The sequence below is a fragment of the Vicugna pacos genome, chromosome 10 (assembly GCF_048564905.1).
Source record: "Vicugna pacos chromosome 10, VicPac4, whole genome shotgun sequence".
Taxonomy (NCBI): Eukaryota; Metazoa; Chordata; class Mammalia; order Artiodactyla; family Camelidae; genus Vicugna; species Vicugna pacos.
The window spans coordinates 5,339,785-5,356,941 of NC_132996.1; the positions used below are offsets into that span (position 1 = coordinate 5,339,785).

Below are 17,157 nucleotides of genomic sequence, written 5' to 3' on the forward strand. Positions count from 1 at the left end.
AATGTTGTATCACTGTAATTTTACCCCTTGGGGAAGATTATATTGTATTATAGTATCATAGTCAGTCTGTCTCTGCTCCTTAAGAATATGTAGGTTTTAAAACTGTATCGCCACCTGTATGCGAGTGTATCATAAAACTACTTTGGTAAGTGACTTATAAGTGGAAAGCACTATGTAAGTATTGTCGACATGCAGTGCTTATGACTCCTCTCCAGCCACATGCAGTGATATAGCAGATCAAAGCTTCGTGCCCCAGATACACACCAATGAGTAGCAGACTTCTCCACTCTACACCAGAAAGTTTGTAACAAGAAATGTTAATTACCCTCTTACCTGAAACTAACTTCTTTATCAATTCAAAACTACCGAAACTATATCCTATATCCTACCTATATCCTAAAAGCACCTTTACCTGAACCAAAAATTTTTCTGTAAAGTATCTGAGCATCAAACTATGTTTTTAGTAAACTATCATGTAACTAGATTGTTTAAAATTAGAACTGGATGAGCTAAATTGGAATTCATTAAAGCACCCATGTTTAAAGTAGGTCAGTTCATAGTAACTAGTTCATTAGCTGAAAAGTATACTGCCCAAAAGAAGTTACTGAATTATGTACACATTTGCACAACTGTTCTCGTCTTTTCTGCAGGAAGAGAAGTCTACGCAGTAAAAAGCTTTCAAACAAGTTTACTGCTGTGCATGAAAAACACCCAACAGATGAGTGAGCTTTCACACTACTTTACTTGTATCCTAATTGTTGTATTTTTTTAGCCACTAGGGAGGAACTGGCATTTACTCGGTGTTGCTGCTTTTTCTCAAACTCATTTTCACACGTTGGAGTTCTATTGCCAGTATGATCATTTTATCCCAGTTACAAGTGAGTCAGAATAAAAAGCTGCAGAGAAGCAAATACGAAAAATTCACTCTCTAGTAATTAAATAGTACATGTCCTTGTAACTTTCCTCCTCCCACCTACCTGAAGAAAGAAAATTCAGAAAATACATATTGTAATATCATACTTTGAAAACAGCAACAGTAGTCACCGGCCAAGGCTCCCTGGGGTCAGGACACCGAACCCTGCCCTCACCAAAGTCAAGAGTTAAAGCAAAGGATGAGTTGGCTACAGCTGCTCATTACTCCCTGAGAAAAGGAAAAGGAGGAGTCAGCACTCCTTGCCACCTCCCTCCCAGTTTCTCTTTCATTAGCAACTACTACTTCCCCTTAGCTATTAACTATTAATTCAAGGTGTGAAGTTGTTCTCTTCCGAGGTTGCAAAATACTTCTATCACCTACTGGAATCCATCAGGTTCCAGCATACTGCAACCTTCTGCCTGTTTTTTGCACTGTCCCCAAGCTAAAAACTATTTCTAGATTTTTTTGAAAAATCAAAATATTTCATGATATGAAATTTAAATATCCGTGTAAGTGAAGTTTAGTTAGAATGCAGCCACACTCATCTACTGACATATTGTTTATGGCTGCTTTCTCATTGCGATGGCAGAGCCGGAGTTGTAACAGAAACCTTATGGCCTGCAAAGCCTAAAGTATTTATTACCTAGCCCATTACAGAGAAAAATTGCCAACTTCTATCCTAAAGCATAAACCAGATTACATCTCTCTCTTAAGATTACCAACTTCCTACTGCAAACTAAATGGTGTACAAGTTCCTAAATTGCTCAGCCCTCGCCTTAATTTTTCACACTATTTGGTCACTCATTAAACTTCAGCAACGACTTGATTCTTTTTTTCCTGCCCCTGGAAACCAAGGTAAGATAAGACCCAGCTCAAGGCCTTTGTACTTGCCATTTCTTTTGCTTAGAAAACTCTTTCCCTGTATCTGCCTATAACTCATCCTTCAATTCACATCTCCTTTCAAAGGTCACTAATCCAGACAGCCATTCCCTCCCTCTTTATTTTAATGCAGTTCCCCACCCTACCATCACCACTACTTTAACATTATTCTACTTTTATTAATAGCATTTATCAATACCCAAAATTATATTACATATCCCTTGGCATGTGTTTAGTCTGTCTTTGTCCACTGGAATGTTACTACTTGAAGACAAACTCTTGAAGTGTTGATGGCTTTATTCCCAGCACCCAGGACAATGCCGGACCCAGAGTAGGTACTGAATTATTATTTCTTAATCTGTTAAATCATGCCGACTCTGACATCTAAAGTACAATTTAAGATATAACAAAATATTCTGAAATATTGTAACAGAAAAGAACAAATCTGACTCCATACTAGATCGTTTCTTTGGCTTTAACCCTGTGTTGTTTTCTATGCTTAGTCTTGCTGGTTCTGCACCTTTTGTAAAATAATGTTGCCTTTAGCCTGAAATATACAGGAGAGCCTATGCTCAAGGCTCTGACCTTTAAGGATATTAACACTTTTGCACTTAAATAGAGATAACAAGTTGCAGGAAAAAAATAACATTTGTTTTGTTGGAGGTTTACAGAGATCTGGCCTAGGTGGACAGCTACAAGAACAAAGAATTCCTGTACCAAGAAGTTTGCAACAACCAACCACACCTCCTCCCCTGTTTAGTATAAAAGGAGCCTGAATCCTGGCTTGAATAAGATAGTTCTCCAAGACGTTAGTCTGCCGTCTTCTCAGTCTGCCGGCTTTCTGAGTAAAGTCGCTCTTCCTTGCCCCAGCACCTCATCTCCCCATTTATTGGCCTATTGTGCTGTGAGTAGAATGAGTTTCAACTCAGTAACAATATGACTAAAAATCTGTAGTGTGATGTACTGACTAAAAATAAAATATATTGTTGAGTTCTACTTAACTACTAACTTTAAAAAGTTAGTTTCAATTTTCATCACCCAACCAAAGAGACGTTTTCATAAATCCAAACCCCTCCTCGTCTTGTTTTCCCATTACACGCTATCTAAACTTTCAATGGCATTTACAAGTGTGCCCTGATTTTATGATCTGTCAAGAACATGTCATCCTATGCCACTGGAGTGAGGCTCTAGAAGGCAGAAGCAGAGGGTCCAATTCTGAGTTATAACACCTATTAAAGAAGTGACTTAAGGTTACACTTAAGGTGTAACCTTTGCGTCTTACCTTCCTACTCAGCCATAAAATGGAAACAAAATAGTTTCTATCTTATAATGTTGTGAATTTTGAATAATCCAAAACACAGAGTGCTCTGAACAGTGCCTGAGTGTAAAGGGAAAATAAATGTTAGCTATGATTATCCGTCTTTTTTGTATCTTCATAAACCCATTAAACCTAGCAAAGTGCCTTGCATATACATGGTTCAAAATAAGTTTATTGAATAGTATTGAATGAAATCTAAGACTAAAGATTCATAATGGGGCGAATGATTTAATCACCCTACAAAAATGCATTCAGTGCCTGCTCTGTATCAAGTACTGTTAAACCTAGGGATAAGGGTGAACAGAAAAGAGGTTGAAAAATACGTCAATGATTTGTTAACTTTCATCCACTTACTAAGCCCGTTTAATATGCGAGGCAATTTTTGTCTATATATTACTGAGAAATGTGTGTGTCTGCTGCTTGCAAACACAACTATTCCTTAAACAATCCTGCTGTGGAGACAGCAGTGCAATAAATCAGTACATCACATGTTGTACAACAGAAAGAAAATTAAGCTTTCTATCTTATCGTTTCGTAAAAGATTTGAATTCCTAACTTTACTTTCTCTCAAGTAAATTTACGTTCAGTGCGTAATCCAAAAAGGATACGCCAGAATTTGCCTCAAAGAACCTTAAAAGGAAGGAGAAAAAAGTTGTTTAAGTAACTCAAGGTAAATGCTTTCTTTTTACTTACAACCTGTCTGTAGTCTTAGAAAAGAAAAGAAAAGAAAAGAAAAGAAAAGAAAAGAAAAGAAAAGAAAAGAAAAGAAAAGAAAAGAATACAATTGTTCTCTGGCGCGTGGACAGGAAACCCTCGATCGGGGAGGATGCAAGCTTGGAAACTACGCTCCGAGGCACGAGCCCAGTGCAGCTCATCAGGCGGAGACAGCCCTGGGCTCTCCGGGAGCATCCAAGGAGGAGGGCGGAAAGGGACCCGACACCCCCCGGCGGAGGCCGGGACGCAACGCGAGGGCAGGGCGGGGGTGCAGGGAGCCGTACCATGTTGGAAAGGGAGATGCCGGCGTCGGAGCGCTGCACTCTGAGCAGCATCTGGTTCCCGTCATCCAAGAAGTTGTTGATTTCAAGACAATTGTAGAGCCGCGGCCAGTCCCAGGATTCCGACACCAGTCCAAAGTAATTCTGGGCGGTGGTAAAGATGAAAAGCTTCCGAACGTCCCCGGTCCCGCCCGCCATGACTCTGGAGAGAGGGGGAGGGGAGCAAGGGCGGGAAAGAGGGAACGAGGACGAAAGAAGCCGGGAGAGGAGTGAGGGGGAGAGCTGCGCTGGGCTCAATCCGCGAGCTCGCCAGCGGGCCTGCAGGGCTTCGCCGTTGCCAGGGGCAGTCGCTATGGCGACGGAGCCGGACGGAGCGCCGTTGCGTGCGCGGCTGGTGGGCGTTACCATCTCGGGCATGCGCACGCAGAGCGCACCGAGACGATCGACCAGCTCGGAGCTCCTCAGCTGCTCGCCGCGGTCATCGATTGCAAGGGATTCGGGCAAGTTTGTGCCAGGTCACAGAATCTGCCTTTAAAGCTTTTTTCTGACTTCTGATACATCTAGTCTTCGAGTGCAGCAGTATGACCTGGATTTGGGACGGCTGGGGTTCTGCTGCTCCCTCTCGTAGGCACTCGTTAGCAAACCACTCTGTCAAGCATCAAGTTCCACATCTGTAAAATAGGGAAATACTAGGTTGAAATGAGGATTTTAATAGATTACTATTTAAACATCGGCTTTTACAGAGGCTGATGAAGGATAGGAGTTCACGACAACGTTAATTTATTTCCTCAATCTTCCTCCGCTCTTTTCTGTGTTAATTTCTTGCCCTATTATTAATTTCAGAAAAATATAACTACCAATTTTCCCTCATAATCATTAACTGAATACAGTGCCAAGTTTGCAAAATACCAAAACAAGCAATCATACTTGTTAGTTTTATAATAAGCGCCTTAATGCTGAGGAAATACAGAGATGAAATCAGGCTTTATCATTTTCTACCTCATAGCATCACTGCAAACTACTAAACTACTGGCCATTTATCCCAGTATTCATCAGAGACTGTGAATTTGTTACCCAGAAAAGGAAAATAAAAATTACCTCAGCTCTTAGTCACCGGGAAAAAAATTTTTTTGACGAGAAACAAAAAGCGTGATATAAGCAAGATTTTTATTAGTGCCGTTAAAAAAAAAAAAAACAGTGAAAGATAGTACACTCCTGAGAACTGGGAGCGGGCCAGGCCAAGAGAGGAAAAATGGCGCCTTTTGTTTTTCCTGTTTTTATATCCTGGTTTCCTGATTGATTGATTGATTGACTGACAACTCTGCTTCCCTGCGCTTTGGCACGCCCATCCCCTTCTGGGCAGCTTCAGCTGCAGCGTTTTGATTTTTAACTGGCTTCTTTTACTGGCCCTCATTTAGAGAAAGGAAACATTTCTAGGTTGTTCCCTTCCCTTCCCTCTCCCTCTGCCCAGTGCTCATTTCTATCTAAACCACTTAACAAATTCAATAATTATCTACTAAAAATATTTACCACATGCTGCTATAGGCCAAGTAATGAACTAGGCCCTGGAGACAGAGTCCAGGCCTCACAGGGTTTCTGGTCTAATCGGTCAACATCTTAGTGCTGATTTGAGCTATTATCTTAGGGAACATGAACATATACCAATTTTTTTTTTAACTTGCAGTCAGTAATCACAACTTCCTCCTAAAACTAATACTTTTAGAATTAAGAAAGAAGTTCTTTTTATCTGCTAAGCATCTTGATTAAGATTCAGTAATGAGAACCGAAGAGCTCTAAATTATAAAGGGAACTGAATTCAGATTCTCATGAAATAATCCAAAAGGTGGGAGAGGAGTCTGTGAGGTAGAATGCTGGTGACTGGATGGAAAAAAATCCTAACAGGGACCTGTGGTGACTGGGTAGACAAAAAGGACTTTGACAGGAAAAATGGCTAATGTGGATCCAGAGATTCTTGCTCTGCAGTGGGCCTTATGGCCATTCCCGGAGTCTTGGGGGAAAGTCTTCAGGAAAATCCCCATTTCTCACAAATGCTTAGTCTGGGTGAGTTGTTTTGCTGGAAATGTATGAAATGACTATTAAGCATCCATGACAGTGTGAATAAAAGTGAACAGAAAGGCAGCATATGTAGGAACATGAGTCTAGAAAGCAGCTGAGATCATGAGAATGTCATCCAGGAATTTTTAGAAATCTTGAACGGGCTTTGGACTTGCACAGAATATGAAATTTGAGTGTTTTTCAATCAGTTTTACCCCAGACATCAAAAAACATAGAAACCAGTTGAAACGTAAACCCCATGAGGGTAGGGATTTTGTGCATCTTGTCTACTGCTTCATATCCAGAATTAGGCCTAGAGAGGAAAACAAGACAGACAAGGTCCCTGTACTCATGAAGCATCAATAAAGAAGAAAGAATCTCAGAGACGGTAAGTTGCAGAACCAGGATTCATACCCAAATACAATTCCGAACCAAACTCTAGGCCCTATATCATAGTGGTAGACACCCTGCTATCCACTTAAATCATTTCTCCCCTTTCACAGCTAAGAAGTGGTTGCCACCCAGGCATGGCCATTAACTAATGCTCACTAATGTGAGCAGAAGTAACGTGCGCCACTTCCAAGGCAAAGGTTTAAAGAAGTGAGTACACCTTTACCCTTTGCCGGCTGGATGCAGCTACAAAGCAACAGAGATGGCAGAACCACGGAAGAGTCGGATCCAGGGCTCCTGAATCATAGTGTGGAGTAAAGCCAGCAATTGTTTAGCAAGAAGTAATCTTTATTGTGTTTAAGCCATTTTACATTATACATGTGTGGGTCTATTTTTTATAGTAATTTAGGCCCCACTAACGAATAGAGTAATTGATATCAGCAGTAGGGTACTGTTTTAAAAAAAAAAAACAGTAATGTGGAGCACTGGTTTAGAAGTTGGGTAGTAGGTGGCATGCAAATAGATAATGTGAGCAGAGGACAGGGGATAAAACTTCTGAACCAAGGATTCCTCATTTTTTCCCCATATTTGCATTTCTTAAACCTTTGGTGTCAGGACTTATTTATACTTAAAAAAATTATGGAAGACGCCAGAAAACATTTGTTTCTGTACATTATGTCTATCAACATTTACAGTAATAATTATTCAAACTGAGACAGTTTTAAAATATTTATTTATTCATCTATTTAAAAATAGTAAACCCATGACTTGTTAACATAAATAACATATTTTAATGCAAATTAATGTAATTCCCAAGATAAAAATACATTTGGTCACAAGAATGACATTGTTTTACATTTTTGCAAATCTCTTTAATATATGCCTCAGAAGGAGGCAAACTAGATCTTTTGTCTACTTCTGTATTGCAACTCTTGCAATACATTGTTTTGCTTGAAGTATACAGGAGAAAATCTAGCGTTACACAGCTATTTTAGCAACAGAAAACAGGAAGAACTTTATAGCCTTTACAGATAACTGCGAATATTCTTTGTTACTAAACTAAAACTCCACAAGTGGTAGTTTCTTAAAGGACAGTTGCAATTTGGAATCTGGAACCATATCATACAGTGTTGGGAGGTGCTGTACATGAAGAAGTGTAATTTCAGGACCTCTTCTTCGGACTTACAAAAGCTGAAACATTCTTTAGTCCACAGTATTTACAGATTGAAATCACCAGTATAATGAAATACACATGCTAATATGACATTTAATGTTCAGTTCAAATGCTTAAATATATTTACCTCTATATAATTTTATGTGTTCCTGTGTAATAAAAGGATTTCTTCAAATTCTCTTCCTAAGTCAGAAAATGGTCACTAACCATTGCACCTGAATCTAACGGAGAGCCAATTCTTTCTATAGTCAATTGCACTGAAGATATAGGAGGAGAGGATGGAGCTACAAAAGCAAAAGTGTTCATGTTTATTGCTGTTAATTATAACTGAAGATAATTCTTTTATCTGCACTGCTGTCTACCTCCATTCCCCCAACTAATCCTGGGCGTGGTTGAGAAGGTGGAGGAAAAGGCCAGAAGTGTGATAATGTGGGGATGATTTTCCTAACTCTCCACTAATAAATAAATTCAGAAACAGATATTAAAGGAAAACAAAATCAAAGTGTGGAGTTCCTTGCAGATAATGCTTTTATGTTTCCTCATGATGTCCTAGACACTATGATTAAATAAATATTTTGACTCTTCTATCAGGTGTTGAATACTATTTATTTGAATGTTGGTGCTTCATTACACATGAAAAATTAAATATCAAAGTTAATTTAAAACTTTTTTAGTAAAAAAATCTACTTCTTGAGCTTTGGTTTAAATTACCTTATATGAGTTCTCTTGAATAGTCACAATTGTTTTAATTGGCAGTATATCTTACTGGTATGAAGAAAAAGAAACCATGTGCAAAGCACTTACTGGCTCTTCAAGTTTATGTACATTAGTTCCATTCGCATTTTATTGACCAAGCAAGACACATGTCTTATCTAACTGCAAGTGGGCAGGTAGGCAGGCAAGTTCAACTGTACCTTGTACACAAAAGGAAAGAGATGTAGAATATTTGAGAACAGTTCTAATGACTGCCATACCCCCTAACGTCTTTCAGATTAAGAAAAAAAAAACACTGCTTGGGCTAAGTAAAATAAACTACGCTCTTTGTTTTTCCTCCGCCATAGTAACCAATAACGTTACTATTGGTTACGGAGTAACCAATATCTAAAAAGATAGTGACATGTGATAGATAGGTCAAATCTAGATAGATTTGTTCTAATCACAGAGAACAAGGTCCTCAGCTGACCCAGACCAACATGTAGTGTGAGCAAGCAAACAGATTTTGTTGTCTTAAACAACTGAGCTATGGGCTTCTTTGTTGCCCTGCCCTAACCTAGCCCATCCAGACTGCTACTCATCCACCCCACTGTCTCACACTCCAGCCACTTCACTAATGTACATAACCTACTTGGCTCTGTGGTCAGGTGAGTCTGCAAGCTGCTTTACAGAATGCTGTTAATGAGGTCTGTTGCACCTATACCGAATCATGTGATAATCATGTTTAATAAATTGAGTGCTTTTAATTTGGCTTTCAGCGTAAGATGCTAGTGAAACTACTGTTCTAAGGTTCTTAGTATAAAAGCCTTTCAAAACATATTAATAGGTAATCTTGTCCTCTATAAAGATACTGATAATTCTTTTAGATGGTTTGTTGCTGCCTTCTTTACTGTGTGCCTGGTCTAGCTTAAGAGGAAACAGTCTTGCTTCAGCTTGCACCTGAATGCCCTGTAATATTATTTGAAAAAAAATTAAAAAAGGAACCACTGATGTAAAGTGCTGAAAGGAAGGCTTTATACCACAGTAGTTAATGAAAATGTTCACATAAGCTGCCTATTTTCTATTTCTATTTCCATTTTTATTTATATGAAATGATAGTTGAATAACATGCAATTAAACCAAAGCTTTCTGCTTTCACAGCCTAACATCTTTTTTGGATAAATTCTATGATAAAATAACCCTCTGACATCACAGGCTGTTGCTCTGAGAATAGAATATCGTAAATTGGCAGCATCAATTTACTCAGCAGGGTAGCTTAGGACATGTTTAAAAGAAAAAAAGGCCAAGTAACAATTCCCATTTTTCAAGCATGGCCTTGGCACCTTAATCCCTAAAGATAACTAACAAATATGAAATTTGAAATTTTACACCACTAGAAAACATATTCAACAAGACTAATGAAGTTATTCCTATCATGTATCTAGTGTTCTTTCTTGTCAGGAACTGGGCTGTGAAGTCAATGAACACACACTTTGGGGAGTCCTATATCAGAGAAAGGGAAGGTATCTCAGATCTCTATGTGATGCACAGTCCTATCCATCAGGTTCAAGTGTGGATCCTCATGGTCCAGCATCCTATAAACCGAAAAGATAAGGTATCTGCTGGGGAAACTCTGGGAGCATGATGGTTGTTTTAAGGCTTAAAATCTTTTTGTTTAGTTCAGGCATCTGGTTTCTTTAACGGTACAATTCCCTTAAACTTACTAGGCTTTCTAATGTATTTGCTTTTAGTTCTATATTCTAAATTCCACTATCTAGTTCTTTCCTATACATATATAATTCTCAAGAATCATTTATTTCTTGCTTTCTCATACACATGCCCTCCCCTCTCACGTTAATTAAGGATGGCTATCTTGATGCCATCTGAAACAGTAAGTTTGGATGGCAAGTTTAAAAACCTTAATCTGACCTTTGCAAAAAGATTAAGCCCCTATTTTCTCAACTGAGAGGTCTTTTAGTGCCTTTGTCACTTAAAACTTCTCCCAGTCTTATCTTTTATTACTTAGGACCTAGAAGAAGTCAACTTTTCTAACCCTGAAAGAACCGTGATCTCAAGAATTCCTTAGTATCCTTCTATCTCTTCTAAAAATAACCAACCAGTTCTCATCTGAGCCCCCCTCTTTCTTGTAATATCTTGCTAAAGGCAGATAACTGTAGCCAAGACATCTTTCTGCTTCTATTTCCCATAGATTTAGTCTCACTAGGTTCATGGTCTACCTTCTCATTGGGGACAGTTGTACTAAATATTTTACTGAGGCTCGCTAGGGCTCTCCAGCCAACCAGCCTGCTAATCTGTTTCTTTGTTGCCTGCCGCCCACTTGTTCTGTACACCAAATTTTAAGTTTCTGTATGGTAGCACCCTCCTTCCAAGCATCAAAGTCTGTGTTCATGTGGAAGCCATTATTTTAATTTACCACCCTTTTCTTGGCACATAGTAGGATTGCATTTCTTTGTTCTTTTTAAAGATGGACATGACCATTTGACTTGTTCTGATCTTTGAAATGTAAGTAGAAGTGGTAAATCATGTATGTACAGAAACCTTCAAAGCCAATGTGAGATTTACCATGGTCCTTTCCCACTGCTGTGGTGATCATGGAAGCAAAAGTCCAGATGGAGTTGTCATCAGCCTAGCTATGATGAGCATAGTCTTCTTGATGGCATACCATAAAAAAGAAATTAATTGTTGTTATCATAAGATGTTGAGATTTGGGTATTATTGTTTTTGTAACATAGCCTCATCCTGACAGATGCAGTCAAGGTGTGGCAAATAAACAACTCCAAAATTTCAGTGGCTTAACATAACAGAATTGTTATTTCTCCTTCATTTGACAGTTCACTGTGGTATTTGACAAGCAGTCTTCCAAGCGATGATTGAGGGATCTAGACCGTTTCCGTTTTGTGGCTTCACTATCCCCTGGGATGACAGAATCCTCTCCTAAGTGATTTGAATCTGGCTAATTGGCAGGTAAAGAGCAAAGCCTTACGCAGGAGATTTTCACAGTAATTCCTGACCTGGAGCTGTAGGTCACTTAGACTTTGATTTGCTTTTAAGGTGTGTACAAGCCTGGCTTCATGAGCATATCCGAGAATTCTCTGGTTGTTTAGTCCAAAGAAAGAGAAAATCTTGAAAAAAATTTTGTGTGCTCTTCTTTCCTGAACATTCTTGCTCATGACCATCATACTCAGTGTCATTCTCATTGCCTCAAGGAGAATTATGACTGTAAAGTCAGAAATGGAAAACTGTTTATGTGTAATCTTTTTACTTTAAAAATGTGCTCTTGAAACCCCATGATCATAAAAAAAATGCAATTGAAAGCCAAAACTTTTGATTCTCATGAGCCGTATTTTCTTTGGAGACAAGAAGGCCCTTGCAAATTAAAAGTCCAGACCGTGAAAGAAGCAGAGAATAGAGTTTATGCCATAACAACCGAAGGTCATCTTGGCCAGGAGAGGGGTTGGAGAGTTGGATAGGGCTCAGACGTGGGGGTGGTGTCTGTGAGACTAGAGGGAGTAGGTCTGTGAAGAACACATGGAGAGGCACAGACTCACCATCACGAAACGTCATCCCTGCCAGTGACCAAAGCAGCGTGGGTGCCATGTAGATGTCTCAGACTATTTGCGGATCGTTTCTTGCCTTTCTAGGAATCAGTGCCTCCGCTGCCTCTGCTACACAGTTGTGTGAACTAACCTGCTCTGTGCTGAGTAGTGAGGGCCTTCAGGAACTGCCCGCATGCCACCTGTGGATTTTCCCAAGAAGTGATGCCTAACCAAAGCAGAAGAATTTGCTGAGCCCCATTCAAACCGCCCTGTGTAGAAGACCCTGTTTTCAATGGCTGAGAACATGGTTAAAAAGATCCCTGAAACTAAGACAAGTTGACATTCAGAAAGGTGGCAGCTATATGGAATGGCAAGTCCCATTACTGGAATTTGGGTGGAGGTGGAAAATAGGGCAACTCACCTCTTTTACATGCCTCCTTCTTTGCAATCCCTCCCTTTGATTCTGCAGACTACCTTAAATAAATCCCCCTTCTAGACTAGTAGAACTTGATTTTTGTTGAGCGTATCCTAAGGTAATTATGTTCGCCTTAGCACATCTGATAGCACCGTCACATTTATTTTCTTATCTTTTCAATAACACAATGCTGTGACGTCTAGATATTATTATTTTATTATATAGATGGCAAAACTAAGTCACAACATGATTAAACATTTTACCCAAAGTTGCAGAGTTTGAAAAAAACCAAATCTATCAGTCTAATGGTGGTTCTTATTTTAAGAAATCATTTCCGCTATGGCAACATTCCAATATCAAGTTTGGGAAGTATACAGTATGACAAAAACAGGACATCCATCTCTGATGAAGGCTATAAAAATGCTTATAAGAACATACCCGAACACAAGCTGCCTGCCCTCACTTCTGGTCTCCTCTGCCACTCATCCAAAAACAGAGTTCTTCTCTGCAGCAAGTCATCAAAACAATGAATCCTCTGCCAGTAATTCTGAATTTGTGAACTGCTTTCCTTCACTGGGGTACAAATTCACATATTGGAAGGAACATCAGGTGTCCAGCTTAATATGATTTCCCTCCTGAGCACTTATTCTTATTCTTAGGCCTCCTGGTTAGGTTTCAAGTTGAAAGTGTTTTTTTTTGTTTTTTGCCACCTGATGTGCAAGACAATGTTTTCTATGATCTCACATTCAGAATTTTATGAATTTGGACCTTTCCGAAGGCATCCAATGTAGGCAGCTCTGTTAAGTTACTACTCTCTTTCTTTCTGCACTCTACTATTTTAAAATATTTATTTCTGGTCACTTTGACTTTGCAAAAAGTAAACTTTTTATTTTGGAAGAGTTCTAGATTTACGGAAAAGTCTCCATGAAGTACAGAAAGTTCTCACACATCCTACACTAAATTTCCCCTATTATTAACATTTTAGTATGGTACATTTCTCACAATTAACGAACCAATATTGATTTATGATGATGACGATAATTATGATTAACTAGACTCCATTTCTTGATAGGAGGTGGCAAGGTTCTAGAAGGACGTGTGGGTTGAGAGACACCATTTCAACCATCTTTGGAAGATGCAATCTGCCACAATGAGGTCTAAGTAGAAACCAATCTTATGCTTTTCCCTACTGCCCCCTTAAAACTGCTCTGAGAATTCACTCTTCCCCAGTCTTGAATAAAACTTCATTCCAATCTCACACTGTTGAGGCTGGTTTGACCTTTCTTGGGTGCCCATCTCTGCAGGAGAATTATACATTCCTGTCTTGATGCATCAGGTGTAGCCTCAAGTGCATGATTTAAACAGAAGTGATACATGTGTCACTTCACGGCAGAACCTTTTACAGCCAGCGTGGGGTTCACCATGTTTTCCTTTCCTTCTGCCATGATGACAAGCAACATTCCAGGTAGTGGCTGTCCCTCAGCCTGAGTCCCAGAGTGAAGCAGATCCCCTGTCAGGCTGTCCTCACGTGCTCTAGGGCACTGCTGTAGGATATAAGAGGCACATGGCGTGTGTACCACAGTTCTGCACAGCTGGGCCTCTCTAAGACACTCAAGAGTTCTTGGGAGCTTTACTGAAGCCTTAAAACAGGGACTCCTGCTTTAACTTCTCTTATAAACTTCTGGGTTTATACGTATGGAAATAGCTTACAAAATTTTGACCTACAAGGTTGTTTTGAAAAAAAAATCAATGTTAATGTATGGAAAGGAGGATATTTGTACAGGCCTGGGGCCACAGTAACACACGACATCCCACAGCTCCCTTAATTTCTGTGTTGTTTGCTTTTCTGGCAAGTTGAAATGCCCTGTTTTAAAGAGGTGTTAAGAAAAAATAAACTATGTACAGAATATGTAAATTAACACATTTTAGGACACTGTTTTGACTGCTTTGATACAGATACGACTATTTTAAAAGATCTTCTTCATGGCTTTATTCGATAACCCTGAAAAACTAAGGGATGCATGTATAACCAAGATGTCAAATAGATCAAAGCTATGGCTCAGTCTCAGTCCTGTTGCCTTCTGCCTTATTTGACATAAATATATGTCCTCTGTCACTAAATGGATATTATTTAGTTGTTTTTTCTACATCCTTCTATGTAACAGGAGGATAAGATGAAAGGTAAAGGAAGCTATGTGTCTTACCTAAAGCCACTGAGTGTCTTCTTTGGATCTGAAACCAGAACACATGAGTTTCTGTTCATCCCTCCCCCTCCTTCTCATTACTTTCATTAAAAATCCATTACACAAGAAAGAACCACAATACTCTGCCATAGTTTTTTTCCTCCATTCTAAGTGCCTTTTTTTTTTTAAACGGAGGTACTAGTGATTGAACCCAGGACCTCATGCATGCTAAGCATGTGCTCTACCACTGAGCTATACCCTCCCCTCTAGGTACCTTTTTTGTGAAAAATAAGGTACTGTCCATGTGTTGGTGAACAGTAGAAAAGATTAAAACTACATAACTAGGCATTTCTATGCTGCTTATAGACAGTAATGCTATCAATATGCCCTTTCTAGAGAAAGAAAAATATCATATGATATCACTCACATGTGGAATCTGAAAAAAAAAGAGAGAGAGACAAATGAACTTATATATAAAACAGAAACAGACTCACAGACATAGAAAACAAACTTATGGTTACTTGGGGGCAAAGCGGTGGGTCGGGATAAACTGGGAGTTTGAGATTTGCAGATACTGACTGGTATATATAAAATAGATAAACAAGTTTATATTGTATAGCACAGGGAACTATATTCGATATCTTGTAGTAGCTTGTAGTGAAAAAGAATATGAAAATGAATATATGTATATTCATGTATGACTGAAGCAATGTACTGTACATTAGAAATTGACACAATATTGTAAATGGACTAAAATTTAAAAAAATTGGAAAAAATATACCCCTTCTGTTAGAGTAATTGGGGTGATGGAATGCACCATTCTGAAAATAGAGGTATAATGGTGGCAGTAGGTACTGATCAGGGAAGGCAATGAAGAAAATGGTCTATGTGATTTCCAGGAAAATCAGCTTCCCTTTAGTATCACTGACAAGCATAGATTATTGACCCTATTCTTTTTTCCCTGAAGTTCTCTTAAATGCAAATAGGCTGCATTTATTTCCTTCTCCTGACTGTAAGCTTCATGAATGCAGGAGTCGGGCTTGCCTTTTATATCCCTAAACCCGCAGCACAGTTCCTGGTTTAACTGGTCACTAAATATCGTTTGAAGTAGAGACTGAATGAGTGAATACAGCACATAGACCCAGACTTGTACTTTTTTCCAGAGGATTCTATAGATGCACGTAGGCTCTTACATAGTCACTGCATTCAGCTGAATCCCCAGAATCTCTAGGTATGATGTGGGTCTTGTTTCTTAGGTCTAGAAGTGGTACTTAATGGTCCAGTGACTTGTGACTTCAGAATCAATTATCTGCTCCCCACTCTCACACAATAAACAACAGTGAAGAAGGGCCAGGATAACCATGATAGATATTCCTATTTAGAAAAGAACAGAAGATGTGCAATAGCTCGTGGTCCTTAACAATGCTGGTATCCCGCTAGACAGGCATTGTGAAGGTTTCTCACCTTCCCATTAGGCCTTGATTATGCAGCCTATAAGGATACCCCCTGAACATTGTCCTCTGAGGCTCTTGACTGTACCCTGCAGATTTTTATTCCATTTCCTTTGTCCTATTTGGAAAAAGGGATATTTAGTATATGTAGCTCACTTCTTGAAGAAATAAGCTTGATTATTTCTAATGGTGTTTTGCCACTGTCCTTTGTTTTGTTTTGAGGGGTTTGGGGGGGCACCTTTTATATCAACTTTAATGAGGAATAATAGTCATACAATAACAGGCATATATTTTAATTGTACAATTCAATGAGTTTTGACAAGTATATATACCACCACTTCAATTGAGACATAGAATACGACTATTATCCAAAAAGTTCCCTTGTGCCACTTTGCTGTCTGTCTTCCCCTTTCATAACCAACCCATCCGAATCGCCAAGCATCACTGATAGCTGTCCTATACATAAATTTTGCCTGTTGTAGAATATCATCAAATATTAACTAGTGTTCAAATTTCCAATTATCCCATAAATGTCATAATATTTTTTAAATTATTTGAATAAAGATCCAAGTAAGAACCACATATGAAAAACAACTGATACATCTTTTAAATATCATTTAAAATTTCCTTCTTTCTCTCACTCTTTAATAATTTGTTGTGGAATCTCAGTCATTTTTCCTTTAGACTTTCTGACAATCTAGATTTTGCTGACTAAATTGAGTTTTAAGGTGTTTCTTTGCCCTCTACTTACAGAAAGTATTTCTTTTTAGAGACTTGATCTTATTCAGATTTGGTTGTTGGCCTCATGAATTTTTAATTGGGTTGAAGAATTACAGAATTCAAGAATAACATCCTTTTGGTTCTAAGTAACAGAGCACTTAACTGCATAGGCAAAATAGTGAGATTTATTGGCTCATGTATCTGAAAATTCCAGGGTATATCATGGACTCAGGATTCGTATCATAGAAATCATGTCTTGTTTTTTCTTTCTGCTTGATTCTAATCTTTTCTGAGTTTTGACTTCTTTCCCCTTCTCTCAGGTTCAAGTACATAGAAAATAAATTTGCTTCCTGTTGGTTCAATTTCATGTCATTGGCACTGATTGGCCTGGCTTGGGTCATGTGTCTATTCAGA

General features: G+C 38.8%; 1 protein-coding gene across 4 annotated transcripts in view; it reads right to left on the reverse strand.

Annotated features, from left to right (window-relative positions):
• DYNC2H1 (dynein cytoplasmic 2 heavy chain 1) overlaps nt 1–4,448 on the reverse strand; it is a 265,953-nt gene extending 261,505 nt beyond the window's left edge. For all 4 annotated transcript variants that reach the window (XM_072968893.1, XM_072968892.1, XM_072968891.1 and 1 more), the window contains exon 1: nt 4,109–4,448. In XM_072968893.1, the coding sequence (XP_072824994.1) occupies nt 4,109–4,303 (195 nt within the window). In that variant the 5' untranslated portion in view covers nt 4,304–4,448. The remainder of the gene's footprint in view (nt 1–4,108) is intronic.
• Between the last annotated feature and the right edge of the window lie 12,709 nt (nt 4,449–17,157).